This window comes from Nyctereutes procyonoides, unplaced genomic scaffold (genome assembly GCF_905146905.1).
Source record: "Nyctereutes procyonoides isolate TBG_1078 unplaced genomic scaffold, NYPRO_anot_genome, whole genome shotgun sequence".
Taxonomy (NCBI): Eukaryota; Metazoa; Chordata; class Mammalia; order Carnivora; family Canidae; genus Nyctereutes; species Nyctereutes procyonoides.
The window spans coordinates 2057282-2080162 of NW_026575044.1; the positions used below are offsets into that span (position 1 = coordinate 2057282).

The following is a 22881-nucleotide window of genomic DNA, read 5'->3' on the forward strand; positions in this document are numbered from 1 at the left end:
GGTTGTACTACAAAGCTGTGTTCATCAAGGCAGTGTCGTACTGGCACAAAAACAGACATATAGATCAATGGAACAGAACAGAGAACCCAGAAGTGGACCCTGAACTTTATGCTCAACTAATATGCGATAAAGGAGGAAAGACGATCCACTAGAAGAAAGACAGTCTCTTCAATAAATGGTGCTGGGAAAATTGGACATCCACATGCAGAAGAATGAAACTGGACCACTCTCTTGCACCATACACAAAGATAAACTCAAAATAGATGAAAGATCTAAATGTGAGACAAGATTCCATCAAAATCCCAGAGGAGAACTCAGGCAACACCCTTTTTGAACTTGGCCACAGTAACCGGAGAAGGACAAACGGTGTATGTTCTCATTCATTTGGGGAATATGAATAATAGCGAAAGGGAATATAAGGGAAGGGAGAAGAAATGTGTGAGAAGTATCAGAAGGGGAGACAGAACATAGAGACTTCTAACTCTGGGAAATGAACTAGGGGTGGTGGAGGGGGAGGAGGGTGGGGGGTGGGGGTGAATGGGTGACGGGCACTGGGGGGTACACTTGACGGGATGAGCACTGGGTGTTATTCTGTATGTTGGTAAATTGAACACCAATAAAAATTAATTTATAAAAAAAAAAAAAAAAAAAAAAAAAAAAAAAACTTTGGATTTTTCTCCTGTTAATCTGTCTCCTGTATGTTTAATTCTTAGTGCAGCTGGAACCACTTAAGAAGTAAAAGAAGTATTTTTCCTTCCCTACATTAATTTGGGTGTATTAAACATGACAATTTTAACTTTTTTTTCACTTTCAGCTTTTATTTTTAGATTGGGTATATAATTTTTATTTTCCTGGGAAAAATAGTAAGCTTGCTTTGTATAAATATTTCAGAGACCTTTAATATACTTATTTTTATGATTCATTTTGATGTTTGATGATCTAGGATGATTGTTAAGGGAATTGCTATTGCTTGGGAATTATAAGTAAAAACTAAACTATTTTATTTTCAAACTTATTCTTTATATTCTTACAGAACATTAGCTCTGATTAAACCAGATGCAGTATCAAAAGCTGGAGAAATAATTGAAATGATAAACAAAGCCGGATTTACTATAACCAAACTCAAAATGATGATGCTTTCAAGGTAATTTGTTGATCATTTTCAGTTACATAAAGTCTAGTCCTTCTTCTTTCTTAAATCATCTTTTATGTTTCATGTCATTGTTTATAATAAAAACGTCTCACTGAGTGGCAAAGAATAGAATAGTAATCTTATTAGAATGAGAAAACAATATGATACCAGGTTATTAGATTAATCAATAATGATTGAAGTCTAAGCAAATAGGAATTGTGAGATTGTACCTGCCCCATTATTTATTTATATAAACTCACTATGTGCTGGGGTTTTTCAAAAACACTTTACATATGTTAAACTCACAGAACCTTCATAGCAACTTTATGATATAGATGGTTAAAATCTCCATTTCACAGATGAAGAAAATTAGGTGCAGAGAAAATTGTCCAGAGTCATACACCTAGTAAGTAGTGCAGTTACATGCAGTCTGGCTCTAGATTCTGCGCTTTGAAACATAAGCCTCCTGGCTTTCTAGAATATATGTAAACTGAAAGACCTTACGTGGGGGAAAATTCAAATTAAATATATGTCATTATTGTGGTAAAAGTGAAGGTATTTTGTTAAGGTTCCTAGAGATTAGACTTATAAAAGCTGTATTGACTATCTACTGCTATCCATTCACCGTTCCTTTTCTCCCAGAGCCAAAAATGCAACTGCCCCATATGACACAGACTATGTTAGCTATTATTGTTAGTAGCAGTAATACTAGTGATACTATTATTTAGTGGAACTGAGGTCTTGACCCTTTGTAAGTAGTTAATTGTCTTATTTCTGTGTATATCAAGAATGCTTGCTCTCATAGCAGGCAATGGGGCTGAATTCTGGAGAAATGACTTTGAATAGTTTTAGTGAGATTAAAAATTGTTGATGTCTCTACGCTGCTACTGCTTGATAAATTTGGCATCAAACTCCCCATGATAAAGATGCCCAAGAAAACTTAACTGCTTCCTTAATTTTTTATAGTACCTCATACATCTTTATTAATATTACTATCAAGTCTTAGATTTTGCCCAACTTCAAAGCTAGTAAGTTAGTCTTTTACTCTCATGTATGCTAGGCAGAAGATGTGGGACATCTGGGTCAGAGATAAAAGACTTTATTATGGTACAGCAGGCAGCATGAGCATCATGCTTATGATGGTTCTTCTTGCCTCCATGTCCTGTGGGAATACTATGATATGGATCCACATATATGTTGTATACATAGTTTGCATCAAAGCTGAGGAGCTTTGAACTTGGGTTATCCACTGTTTCATTAGCAACCATACACAAGACTGCTCTCTGTACTGAAGAGAAACGTGACCTCATCCCTCAAAAGTTGCTCACTGTAAACAAAACTCTGAGAACAGGCTAGGATAAAGGGCAGTTGGGGCTTTGTGTTCTTGATACCCAGTAAGACATGCTAGGAGTCTGGACACCTGTGGAGGAGTGTCTCCCAGGGCTTAAATCTTTGCTAAACTCATTTTCTCAAATGTCAGTTCCTCCCTCATGACAGTATCTGAAAAGCACCAGCAGAGTTCCATCTGAATTTGTACTTCCTAGTTCTTGGATTAGTGCCTGATTCAAGGTAGGCACCAAGTAAATATTTCATGAAGGCATTAAGAGATAAATCTTTGTGGGAGAATAGTTTCTTTATAAAAACACAAGATGTAACAAAACAATAACAAAAAACTCCCTTTGGTGGTGATGCACATGTTAATATTTCTCTCCGCCTCGACTTTTTAAGGGAGAAATTGCATAAGGATGATAGGAAAATTAAGAACTCTCATCTAGATTTCAATTTTGTATGTTGAATAGAGGTAACTATAGGATCAGTGACATGTTAGAGGAAAACAATGAAATGCTTTTTTTTAAAAAAAAAAAGATTTTATTTATTTATTCATGAGAGACACACAGAGAGAGGCAGAGACATAGGCAGAGAGAAGCAGGCTTCCTGCTGGGAGCCCCATGTGGGACTTGATTCCAGGACTCCAGTATGACACCCTTTGCTGAAGGCAGATGCTCAACCACTGAGCCACCCAGGTGTCCCACAATGAAACATTTTCAATAATTAAAATTTTTCTTTTCATCAACATTAAAGATTATGATTTTTTTCTCTTTAAACTAGCTCAGCTTTTATGTAACAGGAAGGGCATAAACAGAGGTTTGCAGCCAGAGATTTGGGTTCAAACCCCGTCATCCAAGTTGTGTAATCAGGCTGAATTTCATTATTTTCATATGTAAAATGTAGGAGATCATACCTATTTCAATATATTATAGTGAGAAATAAAATAATTTAATGTTGGCATAATAGGCCTAGAAACCTGAGTTTTCTTCCCCTCTCGTTTCTTGGGATGAATTTTATTTATCATATTTGCATAGTATACTTTCATAATTTCTTCATAGCCAAAGAAAATATTTAAGTATATTTGGTTTGAATAAGAGAATGCCCTGATAGAGTTTGTTATGTGGATTCATTTTGTAGTAGGCCTGTAAGATCTTGAAATATTACATACTAAATTATTACGCATGAAAGATAATCCTTTGCTAGAGGACACTTGAACTTCTCTGTTTTAAAAAGTAGATACATTTGTCACATACTGTGAGCTCAGCTTAAAGTCTATAAAACTGTCCCAAGTTTGAGAGATACCTGATTTGATTAAAAAGTTGTTTAGACTTTTCAGCTAATCAATTTAAAGGCCATTATCCTTTCAGTGTCTCTGTAGATATTCTTTGTGGGAGTATAGATGCAAAAGATAAATCCCTATTGCCCTTATTAAATTCTGAATTCCTCCATGTTACCCTCCCTTTTCTGGTGATATCAGTTAAAACATTTGTTTTTTAATACATTAATAACCAATAAGAATACATTGATATGCTTAACTTGTCAAGCAGATCTTAAACACACAAGATCTAAGAGAGAAAACTATAACTATTAAATTCTAGTCTACCCTTTCAAGTTAAAAACCTGAAGAAGAAAGTGACTAATTTTGAATTTGAAGATAGCTTTGCATTTTTTAAATGTAACTTATTTGATATCTAAAGAACAAATAACTCTTATTGGTCAAATGTTAAACTTTGTTTCAAGAATGTTAAAGATGCTGGTGCAAAGGAAGATTGTAGATATGAACGTGAGCAGAAAATGAAATCGTGCCTCTTACATTCATTGTAATTTTACATCTTAATAGATATTCAAATAGCAAAAAATTTGAAAGGTGGGAGGATTTGAGTAGAATATTTGGTGAAAAGTCATTAATCAGTTTACATACGGATCAAATAAATACAGGATTTCATCTTTATTTTATTAATGCAAGCAAAAATATTTTAGTAAAATAATTTTTAAAATATAATTCTTACCTGTTGTCATTTTGATTATTTTTCAGGAAAGAAGCAACAGATTTTCATATAGATCATCAGTCAAGGCCCTTTTTAAAGTAGGTGCTGACTTTGGGGCAAATGGGTTTTCAATGGAGGATATCCCAAAAAACTAAAGAATCGTAGTTTTACAATTCAGAAATTTTTGACATGGAAATCATCTGTCAAAAGGACCGTAGCAACATCTTGCAGCTGTAGAGAACTGTTTTCTAAGAATTGTTTTTTTCTGTCCTTTTATTAGATTAGGATTTTTATTTCATAATTAAATATCTTAAACTATAATCAGAAGCAAATAGGATAATTTATTTAAATTATAAATGTCATAGCTTTCTTTTTAGATTTCAGTAGATTAAAATAGTGATAATTATATTTTATGTTGAGTATTTTTTAATGGTTTTTAAGATTTTTGAGTAATTTCTATACCCAACATGGGGCTCATTGCTCTTATGACTGAGCCAGCCACGTGCCCCTGGGTTGAGTGCTTTTGTTGTGCTCTTGGCATTCTCGTGTACATCAAACGATGTTAACGGAACCCTTATTTTTTCACTAATACTTTTGTTCCTTGAAATAGAGCAACTAATATATGTTAGAAACTGATGTTCTAAATATTTGGGATGTATTTAAATTTAAGTGAATATTGTGAAAATTATATTAATTACTATTGACAAAGAAATGCTTACATTTCTAATAAAGAAGGATACTAAGCTGCTATAATAAACATGCTATTTGGTATCCTGCATATGATAGAGTTTTTTAAAATTGTGTGTGAGAAAATTATTATGTTAGAGATTAGTTTAAATCAAGTAGTATAAAATATTCCCAAGCCTTGTTAGAATATATAATTTTCTTGGAAATTATTCTTTATTGTAGTCTTGCTTTATGTTTATATAACAGTACCTAATTTAATGTCTTATATGTAATTAGCATGCAGTAAATTTTTTTTAAGATTTTATTTATTTATTCATGAGAGAGAGGAAGAGAGAGGCAGAGACACAGGCAGAGGGAGAAGCAGGCTCCACGCAGGGAACCTGATGTGGGACTCCATCCCTGGTCTCCAGGATCACACCCTGGGCCGTAGGCGGCGCTAAACCACTGAGGCACCCAGGCTGCCCGCATGCAGTAAATTTTATTAAATGAATGAATTAACTAGTTTTCTGGTATTAATGAAAGACACAACAAAAGATGTAGCTATAGTTGTTGGAGGTAGTCTCATAAAGCAGTATTTTTTATGATGAGGCACACCATTCTCTGCATTATTACATGCCACACTCAGGTTACAGGCTTAATCTACTATGTGTTTGAGAAATCTGTATTAACAGGACATTAGGTTATAAGTTTCTTGAGGCAAGGATATCGCTGAATATTCTGATTTGTAGTAGGTAATTGTTAAGTGCTTATTGAATGGATAAACATGGATTTGTTCTCTTGATTTTGATTCCTTAAATCTATTTTTTTCCTTTTTTTTTTTTTTTTTCTGCTAAGGCCTAGCAGAATATGTATGAAGAGGTCATGTGGGCCTTTTAGAATGGAGGTTATGAATACTTCTTTGTACATCCTGTTTTTTAGAAATCCTCTTCAAAATGAATTGAAATGATTTAAAAAAAGAGGTATGGAAGGGAGTCAATGATTAATATAAAACAATCAAGAATTAATAGGTATAAAAGGGTCATACTGTGTGATTTCTCCAGGAGAATCCTGTCCTCTCTTATAGCTTGGATGAGAGAGAAGCATAGGCTTACTTTAAAAAGTATTCTGTCCCTGCCCAACACTGTGGGAGGAATGGTGTTACTTATTTCACGGTTAAATTTGTCACTGTTGCCTTGTGCATGTACAGAAGTGGCAGAGGGAAATGAACTGTTGCTTTTCATGGCTTGGGTTACTGTGACTCAATGCTGGATTTTTTTTAAAAAAAGATTTTATTTATTTATTTATTTATGAGAGATACAGAGACAGAGGCAGAGACTCAGGCAGAGGGAGAAGCAGGCTCCATGCAGGGAGCCTGATGTGGGACTTAATCCTGGGGCTCCAGGATCACTCCCTGAGCCGAAGGCAGGCGCTAAACCGCTGAGCCACCCAGAGATCCCCAATGCTGGATTTTTAATCAAGAACCTGTATGTATTCTTTAATAACTTGAGATAAGAATATCCCAGAGTAGCTTTTATAGGATATTTTTTCATAAATATCAAATATAAATATCAAAAATAAAAGGATATTTTCCCAAGACCTATTAATGTCTGTTTTTTCTTTATCACTAAGACCAACTCAGTGTTTATTGACTGAACATTTACTGACATTCTTTGAATTCTAATCTACACAAAAATAAATTCTAACTGTAAATATAAGACCACTCTCATCATTTTCACTATTATGCAATTTTATGTAACTTCAGTGGTAAACCACATGAAAATAAAAAGGAAGATCCTTCCGTACCTTTCAGAGCAATTGGAAAAGCATTAAATTCAATGAAACACTGATATCTTTTTTTTTTGTAATGGTAAATGATTTGGCAATGCTAATGATCTGTAGTGACTCAGACTACCACAAGATACTCAACTTATGAAAATTTTATTTTGCCAATGCATATCTCACTATATCCGGTAGTTCTGAGATCATAATATTAATGTATGTGTTGAAATACTCTAATTGTAATATATCCTTATTAACAGAAATACGAGGTTGACAGAAAAATGAAGCAAATCAAGCTTTTATCTATTTTGTAGTGAGCTTATCCAGTTTATTACAAGTGGTCCTACTATCGCCATGGAGATTTTAAGAGATGATGCTATATGTGAGTGGAAAAGGCTACTTGGACCTGCGAACTCTGGTATGGCACGTACAGATGCTCCTGGAAGCCTGAGAGCCCTCTTTGGAACAGATGGCATAAGAAATGCAGCTCATGGCCCTGATTCTTTCGCTTCTGCTGCCAGAGTAAGGTGTTTTAAAATATTTTAATTCTGTTTTTGTTTTGTTAGATGTTTTATGTCAGAGTAAAGAGGAAATCTGTCATGGCTGACTTCGGGTAGGTTATACAGATGATCAAGGAGTAGAGAAAACCTTTGACCCTTTGCCTAGGATTAAACTGTTTCAATAATATGCCTCTTTTGTGAACGGGTAACCTGGTCATGGTCAAGATAAGTATTCTCCAGTTAAAATACTTGTCATCTCAGTTTACATTCCAAAGTCATTTAAATTATTCAGGCTCATCAATGTTTGAATTACTGACTTAATGTGAGACCAGCTTATCGATAGTAAATATTCAGAAAGGAAACATCATTTAGTATATTTTATTTTTGACTCAGATCTAACACCATCTTCAAGTTTAACATCCTTTTCCTGTACAGAGCTAGTGTTCATGAAAAAGTCTTTATGCTTCCTACAATTATTTCTTATTTTTAAATCCATATAAATAAGGCGTAATACTGGGTTTATGCTGATGTTGATTTGATGAAGTTGCAAGTTTATTCTTAGTATCACAAGTTTCTCAGCTGATGTAAGATGGTTTTTAGTCTGGTCATGCTTTCGTTAAAATAATATTAGACAGTTTTTTAATAATTGAATTTTCCTTACAGTTCCATCAAAAGATCCTTTTAGCAATTCCTTCAAATTAGCCTTTGAATCTGATTGTTGTGGTCTAGGTCACTGTTATATTTTGTTTGAACTACTGCAAAATAGTAGTAATTCTTCTAATTCTCTTTTCCTCTTTTCCTCTTATACTCAATTTATAAAAATTTTACCTTGCTCACATAAAATTAACTAGGCCAAGAGTGATCTTTTAAAAACAAATCAGATTAAAAATTCAATTATTAAAGACTCCTCAGTGAATTTTTATTTCTTTTATAATAGAATCACAAGCTTCCAGAGCTTCACCTGATCTGATTCCCGTCTGTTTCTCCCAACTTTATCTCCAAGTAGTGTCTCCCTTATTCACTGTATCCCAGGTTCACTGACCATCTTACTATTCCTTGAAGAGTGTATTTTTGCCTGGTCATTCAGTTAACAGGAAAGGAGGCAGAATAATTGAGTGGGAGTGAGGGAAAGAGGGGCTGATGAGGTCACAGAAATAGGGGAGATAGCACATGGTTTTGTAGGCCATGGTAGTATTTTTGGCTTTTTCTCTGAGGAAAACTGGGAGGTATTGCAGGGTTTTAAGTGGAGGACTGATATATTTTACTTTGTATATAAAAGGGCCACCCTAGCTACTGCAATGAGAATAGACTGTAGAGGATTAGAGTAGCAACAGGGAACCCAGTTAAGAGGCTCTTACCATAATCCAGGGAGATGATAGCCTGCACCAGGGTGGAAGCAGTGAGAGGAGTATAGAGATACATTTTAAAATACATTTTAATGGTTGAAGGTCAAATGAGCAAGATCTCCTTCCAGATTGAATATAGAATATGAGAAAAAGAGAGAGCAAGGATTACTCCACAAAGTTCTTGGCCTGAACAACTAAAAGGCTATAATTTGCCTAACCTGAAATAAGGAAAACTATGGCTAGAGTCAGTATAGATGGAAGCTCAGGAGTTACATTTTGGACATTGCAGACTTAACATGCATGTTAGTTATCAAAGTAGAGAAATGGTAAGCAAAAAATCTGGTTATGCAAGTTTGGAGTTGGGGAGGGAAGTCTGAACTAGTGTCATGACCCCATGGGGTCACTGGCACCTGGATGGTATCAAAGTCATGAGACTGGTTGAGATTACCTGGGAGAGACTACTTATAAAGAAGAAAAGAGAACAAAAATGGAGCCTTTCTGTTTTAGTAAAAGGCTGAAGAGCAGCAAAGGAGGTAGAGAAGGAGCCATCAGTGAAGTAGAAGGAAAAAACTCAGACCTAATTATGTTCTGGAGGCCAAATGAGGAAAGTATTTTAAAGAGAGAGAATGATCAGTGGGGTCAAATGAGGCAGATCTATCAGGAAAGAGGGGAGGCCGAGAATTGACTATTGGACTTTGCACTACAGAATCATTGTGGAAGTTGGTAAAAGATGGAAGAATGGAGGCAAAGTCCTGCTGGAGTGGATTTAAAAGAAAATTGGAGACAGCAGATATAGAAGCTTTTTTGAGGAGTTTTGATGCAAGTTGAGAAAAGAAATAAGGTGGTAGATATGAGGAAAAGCAGGGTCTTTTTTTTTTTTTTAAGAAGAGAAGAATTACAGATGTGGAAAATTGAAGATGTAGGAAAAAGAGGGAGACTTAGTGGTACAATGTCCTTGATTAGGTGAGAAGGAATGGAAATTAGAGCACAGACTGCACATTGGTGCAGGGATAGTCATCTGGCACAACAAATGGGAAGGCAGATTATGTCTATGTAGATGCTTATTCTGATTGATTCACTTTTAATAAGACAGGAGAGAGCAAGGTCAAAAACAGCAAAAGGGAGGATAAGGGACAAAGTGTTTATTGGTTTGAAGAGAGAAAAGATGTAAAATAATGATCAAAAAGACTAGGAACCTTTAATCTGTGGAATCTGACACTGTCTCTGGATAGATAGTGCCAGAGTTGAGTTGATTTCTTAGACACCTTGCTGGTGTCTGAGAATTGCTTTGGTGTTCTGTGTGAGTAACCCCTCCCCACATTGGAATTGTGTCGGGAGCACCTAAAAGACATATTTTTTATTGGATATTAATATAGGTTGTATATATTTAATACTGTTGATGCTGAAAATAAGTGGGTTCAGAAATGTAAGGGAGGGTTTATACTTTAATAAAGATAAAGCTAGTCTTAAGTATATATGTTTGTATGTTTCTATGTTTGCACATATATAATGTGCTAAGGTTTAGAAAAATGCGTATCTGCAAATAGAGTTTACATAATGATTTTTTTCTTGTTTTTGTAGTGGAGAAGCTTCTGCAGAGTTAGCAGGGCATGATCTTCCCTGCTTCTGTTTAGGTCCTATTATTTTAGTGTGTGATTTGTTTGATCCTTTATCCTAAAGAAATGTCTTAAACATAATTTTTTCAATTTTGTACACTTAAATTTTTTAGCTCTTTCTGACATTCATCCCTGAAATATCCCATTGTTATGAACCTTTTAGGATATACCTTTTCTTAGCTCTTGTCTTGGGAGGAGTATTGTGGACATCACGTTATCTGACTAGCTATCAAAGAGAAATACTCTTGCTGGAACACACAGCATACATAAGGAAGTGAGGACAGTGCATGTTAATAAAAAATTGAAAAACATCATACAAGCATCCCCAAATAGTCTCTCCTTGATCTTAAATTCCTATTAGTTACCATTTAATCCTCTTTTCTGTCTTATCCAGACTATATTCACCATTTTCTCTTCTTCATTTGCCTTTGACTACTCTTTGAAAGCAGTCACTACAATTTGGCTTCATCCTTTAATTCCACTGAAATCATTTTGGCTAAGATAATCAATGTTCTCTTAACTACAAAATCAAAGGAAAATTGTTCATTTCTTTTGTATCTTTCCAGTCAAAATCCTAGTAGAGTTTTTCATGAAACCTAATGAAATTTTGCATAGAAGAGCCAAAAGAGCCACGGAAATTTTGAAGGAGAGTATTGGTGATAAGATGGCTAATTTATGCAATAGGAAGCCTTTTATAAAGCTTTAGTAGGAAAAGCAGTGTGATATTGGCATGGGAGTAGACAAGTATGTCATTGTAATAGTCCAAGTGCTCAAGAAATGACTGAGCATATCAAGTGGCAAGTGTGAGGAGAAACTAGAACCTATGTCATACACTGTTGATGAGAATTTCAAATGGTAGAGTCACTTTGGAGAACAAGTTGGCAGTTAACTAAAAAACTAAACATATTACCTACCCTATGATCCAACTATTCTTAAGTATTTTCCTAGGAGAAATGAAAGCAAATATCAACACAAAGACTTATACATAACAGTTTTGTTCATAGCAACCTTATTTGTGATATCCAAAAACTGGAGATAACCCAAATGTCCAAGAGAAGAGTGAATAAACAAATCATATTAACACATGTAATAGTATTTGGCAATAAAAAGGAATGAAATATCGATATGCACTACAGTGGATGAATTTCTAATCTTGCTAAGTGAAAGAAGCTGGACAAAAGAGCACATACTGTATAACTTAAGTAAAATTGTTAATTCATCATGATGGAAAACAGATCATTGGTTACAGAGCCAACTTATTAATGGTAATGAAGGTAATGTGATGGTTAAAAGTGGGGGAGGCAGGGAGAGGCAGAAGAAAGGGATTACCCAAAGGAAGGAGGGGTGACTGATATGTTTAGTATCTTGATTGTGGTGATGTTTTCACAAGAATAAACCAATCTCAAAACTTATCAAATTATATCCTTTAAATATATTCAGTTTAAAGTATGTTAATTGTACCTCAACAAAACCTAAGAAGCAGTAACAACAACTCTGCTCAACTATTACCAATTTCTTGGTTCTGTGTGAGGTATCCTTCCTTGATGCATGCTTCATACCTACTGCATACCTCTATTATTCACCATATTTTAAAAGTATTTGTGTTTATGTTTACTCTCCTAGTAGACTGAATTCCTTGAGGATATCCATCCAATTCATTATCATACCTCCAGGATCTAAGTCACTGGTATTCAGATAAGTTTTGGAATTCAAAACAACAACAAACCTTATGTTTATTGAGTGCTTTGTGGCAGGCACTGTTCCAGACACTTTAGTATCTCATTTAATTCTCACAGTCTCCTGTGCAGTTGCTATATCGTCCCAATTTGCCAGGAACTGAGACTCAATGAATTTAAGGACCTTGGCCTCATGAGGACTTGAGCTGAGGCACTTTTGGCTCCACAGCCCCGTGCTCAACCATCAGCCTCCACTGTGTATGCTGAAAGTGGCAGCCTATCTTGTTTTAAACATTACAGTCTTTTAGAATACGGAAGTAATGGAAATGCTTTCAGGGAATTTGGAAATAGAGAAAAGAAAGTTTGGCATTACTAATCCTGCCAGTGATTATAGTTTATGGCATATTCTGTCTAGCTCATTCCCTTGATCATTTATATAATTTACAAACTAAATGCCATATACATGAATTTTATTTAATTGGATTCCTTTTTTCACTGAATATAACATTTTACATGTTACCAGATTACTGTCATAAGAGTAAACTTCAGTGGGTGCAGATTGTTTTACTGTATGATTATAACATGATTTATTTAAACATCCTTTTACTTATGGACATTTTGTTAGGTTCTCAGTTGTTTTTATTTGTAAATAAGGCTGCATCATGAAGCTAAGTATAAAACTGAAACTAAGTCTTGTGGCTTTGTATTTTACTTCTTAATTTTTTAAAAAAGATTTTATTTATTTGTGTGAGAGAGAGGCGCAGAGACACAGGCAGAAGGAGAAGCAGGCTCCATGCAGGGAGCCCGATGCAGGAGTCGATCCCAGGACCCCAGGATCACGCCCTGAGCCAAAGGTAGACGCTCAATCACTGAGCCATCCAGGCATCCTTTATTTCTTAATTTTTTAGATTTTCTGAGAACAGATTTCTTACTTGATGTTGGAGTATGTAGAAAGTTCAGTATTTTCATGTTTTAGTCTGGGGCATTTATAAAAATAACATTTATTTTAAGTTACTATGGGGATGCTGGGTGGCTCAGCAGTTGAGCATCTGCCTTTGGCTCAGGGCATGGTCTGGGAGTTCAGGGATGGGGATTTGGGGATCTAGTCCCGCACTGGGCTCCTTGTGGGGAGCCTGCTTCTCCCTCTATGTCTCTGCCTTCTCTCTGTGTCTCTCATGAATAAATAAATAGTCTTAAAAAATTACTATGTAAAAGTTTTGGAGAAACTTTTAACTGGCAACCATTTAGTGATACTTTATTATGGTAATTAAAGATAGGAATGTAGAGTAGCCAGATGTTTTTGTGAGTGCCATGGATCTTAGGTGAAATTTGTGAAACAGTGCAACTGTATACTAGATGTTTTTGTGAGTACCACGGGATCTTAGGTGAAGTTTGTGAAACAGTGCAACTGTATACTTTACAATTTGTTAAATAAAATATAGTAAAAAAAAAAGTTGAAGATTCCATGAGCCTTTATTTTCGGGGAAAGTTCCATATCTCTGTCTTTCCCTGGTAGGTAGTTTAGGAACATAAAAAAAGGCTAAGAGTAATAGCAAGGACTCTTGGAAGGAGAGGAGCTTTGTGCAGTATGTTTAAGCAGCTCAAATCACAAAGGAATATGAACTTTTTTTTATACAACTTTACATTTGTTGTGTGAAGTCTTTAAAGTAGTTGCCATAACAATGACCTAGTAGAAGTGCTCTTGCAAATGTTAGTTTAGATTGTTAATTGAGATAGGATAACCTATGCAGGGAGAAAGAGAAAGGCATAAAATAGAATTACTCACTTTCACGGAGAAGGTATATTTAAGTAAAACTTTTATATTCCTTGCCTTAAATATACATTTATTCAGCATATGTAAATGAGTACTTGGAAAGCTGGCATTTTCATATTTAAAAGTTGAGGAAGAAAAGAAATGGAAGTTGAGACCAAAATAATTGGCCCCAATAATTGGTTAAAACTAGAGGCAGAACAACTGAGCACGGTTTCTCTACTTTTGAAAGTCAGATGATGGAAAAAGTTTGCGACTTTGGAACCAGTATGACCTGGTTTTGAATACTGACTTTGTCACTTGCTAACTTGTAAGGGCTTGTTATTCAAGCTTTCGGAGTGTCATTTCTCTCATTTATGCAATTTGGACAGACATATTTTATTTAGCACATGCAGAGGGGTTTTTTTCCCTCTGAATTTCAAAATATTAATTGAGCTGTTAGTGAACAAAACAAGGTGCTGACTCACTTGGAGCCTACATCTATTCTGATATTTGGGGGGATACCAGATAATAAATAAATAGGTATAAAGCATGTCATGTGGTAAGCACTCTGAAGACAATAAAGAAGGGGAAGGGATAGAAAAAGACCAAGATGGAGGAAGGATTGTGTGTTGAGTAGAGGCAAGGAGTGCTATTAAGTATGGGGTCAGGAAGTCTTCATTTTAAGCAGAGATCAGAAGGAAGTGAGGGAGAAAACCATGCAAGTATTAGGGAGAAAGAGTATTCTGGGAGACAGGGAATGAAACATGCAAAGTTTTGAGGTGAGAACATGTTCGTTATGCTTAAGTAAATAGTGAGTGGATGGGGGTCAGTGATGCCGGGTTGGAAATCTAAGTGTTTTCATGTGAATAGGAGTTTAGCTCAAGGTATAGGTAGGAGCCAGATCACATAAGGCTTTGCAGACATCTAGAACTTTAACATTCATTCTGAATGAGATAAAAGACCATTGGAGAGTTCTGTGCAGAGGAGCGGCACCATGTGTTTTATAGGTTTCATGCTGCCTGCTGTATTAAGAATAGATCAGGCCAGGTGGGTGTAGGTGTGTTGGGGGAAAAGTTGGAATGGGAGATCAGTTAGGAGGTTAGAGCAGATATCAAAGGAAGAATTGGTGGTGGGCATGGCCCAGGATGACAGATGTGGAAGTGGTCAGATCCTGGATGCATTACAGAGGATTCCCTGTTAGATTGAATGGATGGCAAAGAAAAGGAGAAGAGAAATCAAGGATCATTCTAAGGTTTTTTCTTAGGCCTGTGCAGGTGGAGGGTCAGGAGAAACAGGGTGGGAATGAGCAGATTTATGGGAGACAGTGGAAATCAGGATGTTTTAAATATGAATTATCTCTAAGTGGTAGTGGCATAGATATGGGTATGGAGTTTAGGGAGGAGGTTGGACTGGACTGGAGGCAGAAATGTGGGAGCCATGAGAATACAGATGACATTTAAAGACATGGGGCTTGGGACACCTGGGTGGTTCAGTGGTTGAGCGCGTCTGCCTTCGGCTCAGGGTGTGATCCTGGAGTTCCTGGATTGAGTTGGGCTCCTGGCATGGAGCCTGCTTCTCCCTCTGCCTATGTCTCTGGCTCTCTCTTTCTGTGTCTCTCATGACTAAATAAATAAAACTTTTTAAAAAAATCAAAGACAAAGACATGGGGCTTGAGTTCACCAAAAGAGTGATTGTAGATGAAAGATGGGCCCTGGAACTCTCCAACATTGAGGGATGAGGACACGTGGGAGAAAAACCATCAGAGGAAACGTAGAAGGAACAACCAGAGGAGTAGGAAGAGAGTCAAGGGATGAAAACATTCCAAAATGTAGAGATCACCTGTGTCAAATCCTGTTTGGTCAAGTGAGATGGGGGCTGAGACAGAACCAGGGGATTTGGCAATGTGGAGGTCATATTTAAGAGAGAATGGAGGTGAAGTAAAGACAGAATAAAGACACCTCTTTAGAAGAGTTTTGTGGCAAAGGAAGCAGAGAACCAGGAACCCTAGAGGGGGCATTTCCTTTCCAGTCTGCAACCCTCTTGTCATGCCAGGTTTACTTCATTCATTCGTTATTACTGCCAGACCTGCAGGACCTTGCAGGTGTTTGAGCTCTCATCTGTCTGATATAGGTTGTCTGCGAATATGTAATCAAATCATCTTGTGTAGGACTACCAGTGGAAGTTGCTGTTCTTTTTTTTTTTTAATTTTTATTTATTTATGATAGTCACAGAGAGAGAGAGAGAGAGAGGCAGAGACACAGGCAGAGGGAGAAGCAGGCTCCATGCACCGGGTGCCCGACGTGGGATTCGATCCCGGGTCTCCAGGATCGCGCCCTGGGCCAAAGGCAGGCGCCAAACCGCTGGCCACCCAGGGATCCCGGAAGTTGCTGTTCTTATTGATCAAGAAGAGTAATAAACAAAGGCAGCAATGTGATAGAAAAGTACTTGATGTCTAAGGAATAGAACATTTTTATTCTAAAATGTCTTAATGCCAGAGTTGCACAGGTGTATATACACTGTGCAAATCCTATGATCTTTCCATTTTTAAATTCAACGAGAAATGAGTATTTACTTTGAGTCATTTGTTTTAGGTGCTAAAGGACTTACAAAACTATGCAGATTAGTTACTTGCTTCACATTTGAAAATTGTGAAGGGCAATTACCCAAATAACCACAGTTTTATAGAAATACAGGTACTGATTAGGGGAATCACAAAAGGCCTCCTGGAGGAGGTGATAATTGAAGTGGTAGAGTTCTTTGGAGCTCGGGACAGAGGGTTTTATAGGGAATAGAAGAATAACAGTAATAAAAGCTGAGAGGCAAGAAAGCATCTGTCTAAATAATTAAAAGAATTAATTAGTGTGATTGTGTTTGTGGCTAGTTCAAATTGCTGAGTTGTCATCTACGTGAACTATGTGCAAAGCAAATAACATAGCCTGAATCTGGTTATAAAATTAAGTTTATGTGACTTAATTGTATGCTTAGAATGATATTAAGTTGATTAGTTTTTTTAAAGATTGTATTTTTAAGTAATCTCTGTACCTAACATGAAGCTTAAATTTACAACCCCAAAGAGTTGCATGTTCTACCGATTGAACCAGCCAGGTGCCCCCAGTTCATTAGTTTTAATTAGTTAAAACTAATTTTGCTATTCTGGTTCTTAAATACTAATCTGTTTCTATAAAGAATTCCTAGTTTTTAATTTTACATATTTTAATAAAAAGTTTAAAATTGGACCTGTGTCTATGAACTATTGCTTTGGGGAAAATAAGAACTTTGTATTCATTATTGGCAATATTTAAAATATGTTAAGATATTTTTAGTTCTCATCCTGGGGAAGAATGATACATATTCTCATTATTTTAATTAATGCTTTTTTATATGACCTTTTAATTAGAAGACTTAAAACAGGGTTTGGTTAATCAGTTAGTCTTTGTAAAAATCATTTTTGGAAAACTTGAAGCAAAGAATTTATATCATGAAACCTTAAAAGCAATTGCATAGTTTTTCCCAGAAATATACTAGGAGTTCAAGATAAGAGATTACATATGGCAAAGTTATTTCTCTTTGTCTTTAGGAAATGGAGTTATTTTTTCCTTCAAGTGGAGTTTGTGGACCAGCAAACACTGCTAAATTTACCAATTGTACCTGTTGCATTATTAAACCCCATGCCATCAGTGAAGGTAAGTGCTATGTTGAAAGAATATATCCAAATACATGTTGTAGGAGCTTTCTTTTTAGTTTATTTTCTTGATGTATTTTATATGTAGAAATTAAAATATAACTTTAATATTTTAAGTTTTTTCTTTGAAGTCACATGAATAAAGGCCATGAGGGAAAAAAATCTGTACATCTATATTTAAGTTTGTATCTACATTTTTTAAAAAGGTGTTCGTTGAGTTGCTGATCATGGTCATGATTATCCTGTTTCAGGTCTTGATTCTTTGACTTTTAATCTACCTCCTTTCCTTCCAATCACATAACCAATTCACTTAATTCACTGAAATAATTCTCCTAAGGTACCATTTAAAACAATGTCTACCATATCTATTGTATGCCCTTTTTGAGGAAGCTGGAGAAACTCTCTATAGTTCTTAGTATCTGAAATCAAGTTCTTTGAACATATAAATATATATATGCACACATGTATATACACATGTATGCACATGCGTAGATATGTGTATATGGCTGTAGAGTTTGCAAACTTTTTTATCTTTGTTTTTCTTCTCTTTATTATTTTATTTTATTTTTAATAAATTAATTTTTATTGGTGTTCAATTTACCAACATACAGAATAACACCCAGTGCTCATCCTGTCAAGTGTCCCCTCAGTGCCCGTCACCCATTCACCCCCACCCCCCACCCTCCTCCCCTTCCACCACCCCTAGTTCGTTTCCCAGAGTTAGGAGTCTTTATGTTCTGTCACCCTTTCTGATATTTTCCACACACTTCTTCTCCCTTCCCTTCTATTCCCTTTCATTATTATTCATATTCCCCAAATGAATGAGAACATACACTGTTTGTCCTTCTCCGATTGACTTACTTCACTCAGCATAATACCCTCCAGTTCCATCCACGTTGAAGCAAATGGTGGGTATTTGTCGTTTCTAATGGCTGAGTAATATTCCATTGTGTACATAAACCACATCTTCTTTATCCATTCATCTTTCGATGGACACCGAGGCTCCTTCCACAGTTTGGCTACTGTGGACATTGCTGCTAGGAACATCGGGGTGCAGGTGTCCCGGCGTTTCATTGCATCTGAATCTTTGGGGTAAATCCCCAACAGTGCAATTTCTGGGTCATAGGGCAGGTCTATTTTTAACTCTTTGAGGAACCTGCACAGTTTTCCAGAGTGGCTGCACATTCCCACCAACAGTGCAGGAGGGTTCCCTTTTCTCTGCATCCTCTCCAACATTTGTGGTTTCCTGCCTTGTTAATTTTCCCCGTTCTCACTGGTGTGAGGTGGTATCTCATTGTGGTTTGGATTTGTATTTCCCTGATGGCAAGTGATGCAGAGCATGTTCTCATGTGCATGTTGGCCATGTCTATGTCTTCCTCTGTGAGATTTCTCTTCATGTCTTTTGCCCATTTCATGATTGGATTGTTTGCTCCTTTGGTGTTGAGTTTAATAAGTTCTTTATAGATTTTGGAAACTAGCCCTTTATCTGATACGTCATTTGCAAATATCTTCTCCCATTCTGTAGGTTGTCTTTTAGTTTTGTTGACTGTATCCTTTGCTGTGCAAAAGCTTCTTATCTTGATGAAGTCCCAATAGTTCATTTTTGCTTTTGTTTCTTTTGCTTTCGTGGATGTATCTTGCAAGAAATTACTGTGGCCAAGTTCAAAAAGGGTGTTGCCTGTGTTCTCCTCTAGGATTTTGATGGAATCTTGTCTCACATTTAGATCTTTCATCCATTTTGAGTTTATCTTTGTGTATGGTGCAAGAGAGTGGTCTAGTTTCATTCTTCTGCATGTGGATGTCCAATTTTCCCAGCACCATTTATTGAAGAGACAGCTTTCTTTGAGTGGATAGTCTTTCCTCCTTTATCGAATATTAGTTGACCATAAAGTTCAGGGTCCACTTCTGGGTTCTCTATTCTGTTCCATTGATCTATGTGTCTGTTTTTGTGCCAGTACCACACTGTCTTGATGACCACAGCTTTGTAGTACAACCTGAAATCTGGCATTGTGATGCCCCCAGATACGGTTTTCTTTTTTAAAATTCCCCTGGCTATTCGGGGTCTTTTCTGATTCCACACAAATCTTAAAATAATTTGTTCTAAGTCTCTGAAGAAAGTCCATGGTATTTTGATAGGGATTGCATTATACGTGTAAATTGCCCTGGGTAACATTGACATTTTCACAATATTAATTCTGCCAATCCATGAGCATGGAATATTTTTCCATCTCTTTGTGTCTTCCTCACTTTCTTTCAGAAGTGTTCTGTAGTTTTTAGGGTATAGATCCTTTACCTCTTTGGTTAGGTTTATTCCTAGGTATCTTATGCTTTTGGGTGCAATTGTAAATGGGATCGACTCCTTAATTTCTCTTTCTTCAGTCTCATTGTTAGTGTATAGAAATGCCATTGATTTCTGGGCATTGATTTTGTATCCTGCCATGCTACCAAATTGCTGTATGAGTTCTAGCAATCTTGGGGTGGAGGCTTTTGGGTTTTCTATGTAGAGTATCATGTCATCGGCGAAGAGGGAGAGTTTGACTTCTTCTTTGCCAATTTGAATGCCTTTAATGTCTTTTTGTTGTCTGATTGCTGAGGCTAGGACTTCCAATACTATGTTGAATAGCAGTGGTGAGAGTGGACATCCCTGTCTTGTTCCTGATCTTAGGGGAAATCTTCTCTTTATTTTATTGTGTTGTATGTAGTTTTGTCAACTATTCCAAATCTTTTTGGAAATGAGATGGGTATAATTTAAAATATTATCTTTTAAAAAACCCTAGAATATTCTAAATAGTAAACATAATTGAATGGGTTTTTTATTTTCACTTTTTCTAAATATCAAAGTAATTTAAGTATACACTAGGAAATTTGGGGGGAAAAGTAAAAAGGAAACAGTAAAAGTTACCTGTTTTCCCATTATCTTGATATAGTCATTGTTTATATTTTTATATTTCCTCTACATCATTTTCTTCTGAATGTGTGTGTGTGTGTATACACTGACATGTCATTGCTAATATGGTTGAGGTGTATGGCCATAGGCTTATTGTTTTATTTAATTTTAGGGGGAATTTTTGGATGTTCTTAATTCTTCATTTTGGATGTTCTTAACAGTGTACACTATGTAATCATATAGATGTATAATATTGAGATACTTAGGTTGTTTCCAGGTTTTTGATGTTAAAAATAAAGTTTTGAAGAATATTTTTGGGCATTAATATTTGACAATATCTCTAATCATTTCCTCTGGCTAGTTTCCTGAAAATAGAATTATTGGTTGAAAGATCTGAGCTTTAAAGATCTTGTTGCATAACGAATGGTTCTTTAATTATTGAGGAAGTACTTTAATATCTTTTAGATCCTTAGGACCACAATTACGGGGAACTACTATGGGTGATGGGTAACGAACATTTACAGAGGCCTTAACACTTGCTGGGTTGTAAACTGAGTACCTTATACATTATCTCCTTTATTTTTATTTTATATATATATATTTTTTTTATGAAGTTAAATTTGCCAACATATTGTATAGCACCCAGTGGTCATCCCATCAACTGCCCTCCTCAGTGCCTGTCACCCAGTCACCCCATCCACCTGCCTGCTTCCCCTTCCACTATTCCTTGTTTCCCAGAGTTAGGAGTCTCTCATGTTTTGTCACCCTCTCATTTTTCCCACTTATTTTCCCTCCTTTCCCCTATAATCTCTTTCACTATTCCTTATATTCCTCATATGAGCAAAACCGTGTAATGATTGTCCTTCTCCAATTGACTTACTTCACTCAGCATAATACCCTCCAGTTCCATCCACGTTGAAGCAAATGGTGGGTATTCTTCCTTTCTCCTTTAATATTCACAGCAATATTGCCAAGTAGGTGGGTGTATCATTCTTTTCCAGATAAGTGAGCTGAGGCTATCTGAGAATAAGTTATTTCTGCCAATTTAGAGTAAGGAATCCAAGATACAGACCTGGTCTCTTAACCTCCATGTTCTTTCCTCAATGTGTATGACTTAATAGCAAGATGGTTATAATAACATAGTTAGCAACACTTCCACAGAAAGTAATAATAATATTTGAAACAGCTGGTGTTGATAAACTATAAGCTATAGAAAACAAAATTGGGATTTTATGTTGCATTCATTTTTTCTTAACCTTGGGATGGATATCACACACTTACACCCACATTCATATACACACACATACACACACACAAACATACATAACATATACACGTTTTAATGTGATGAGACAAATTCTTGTTTAAAGGCCTAGACTTCATTAAAAAACTTATGTTTGGCATCTTAATACTTTTCGATTGTTATTTTTCTCCCTCCCCCTTTTTTCCTCAATTGGATTTTTAACTGATTTAATTTTTTTCAGTAAAATGTAGTGCTTGAAGAGACAGGAATAAAATAGAATCATAGTCAACACTGTTATATACTTTGATAATTGCATAGATAAACATAACAAATCTAGTAACAATGATCAAACAAGATGATATGAAAATGACTAATTTTATATTTATACAGGTTTAAGTAATTTTTAGGCAGCTATTCTTTAAAGATTAGCTATATTTCATGTGTTTATATTTCACATGTAACATTAGAAACATATGAGTTGATTAAAGGAAATTTTTGTAAAAACTAATGAGATGGCAGAATAAACTTTGGCATTTCAAGGCTTTTTTTCCCCTTTTTTTCTAAATATCAATTTTTAGGAATCTTTATACACCAGTTTTAAATGTGCAGTTAATCCAGCTCCGAGTTTAAATTGTGGCCACAACGAAATACAGTTTGGAGTCTTGCATTGAGCTTATTGTTAGATTTATGCAGGCCCTTGAGAGCTTGTTTGGAGGTTCTAGCAGGGGAGCGCAACTACTCGTATACCCTTGACCGAAGAACGGTCCTCCTCTATCGGGGATGGTCGTCCTCTTCGACCTACCGACCTACCGAGCGCGCAGCTTCGGGAGGGACGCACATGGAGCCGTGAGGGAGGAAGTGGACACCCGCCTAGCCAGCCAGATCAGCAGAATCAACCCTGGCGGTCAATGGGGTGACAGATGTCGCAGCCAGATCGCCCTCACATCCTATGCAGGCCCTTTCATTGCTGGTTTTTGTTTATGTTTTTCTATAATGATCTCACTTCCTGGTATATTTAATTTCACCTATGGTCTAGTGTAGGTGTGAGGGGAGAAGAGATTTTTTTTTTAAAGGAGTTGTTGATAAGAGAACAATTGAAATCAAATTGGTTCATTTCCTTCTGTTGACTGTCAACTCCCCCAAAGAAGGCCAGAATAGCTATAATGAAGCCACAACTTCTGCTTATTGCAAGGAGAGTACATCTTGACAGTTTTAGCTATCAGGGAGAGCTAATAAAGCAGATATTGTAGAGTCTTGGGTGTGACCTTGAGAGATTTAGGGTGG

General features: G+C 36.1%; 1 protein-coding gene across 4 annotated transcripts in view; it reads left to right on the forward strand.

Moving 5' to 3' along the window:
• Positions 1–22881, forward strand: part of NME7 (NME/NM23 family member 7) — a 261270-nt gene that overhangs the window by 63442 nt on the left and 174947 nt on the right. For all 4 annotated transcript variants that reach the window (XM_055323525.1, XM_055323523.1, XM_055323524.1 and 1 more), the window contains exons 4-7: positions 1034–1144; positions 4497–4547; positions 7209–7416; positions 17363–17468. In XM_055323525.1, the coding sequence (XP_055179500.1) occupies positions 1034–1144; positions 4497–4547; positions 7209–7416; positions 17363–17468 (476 nt within the window). The remainder of the gene's footprint in view (positions 1–1033; positions 1145–4496; positions 4548–7208; positions 7417–17362; positions 17469–22881) is intronic.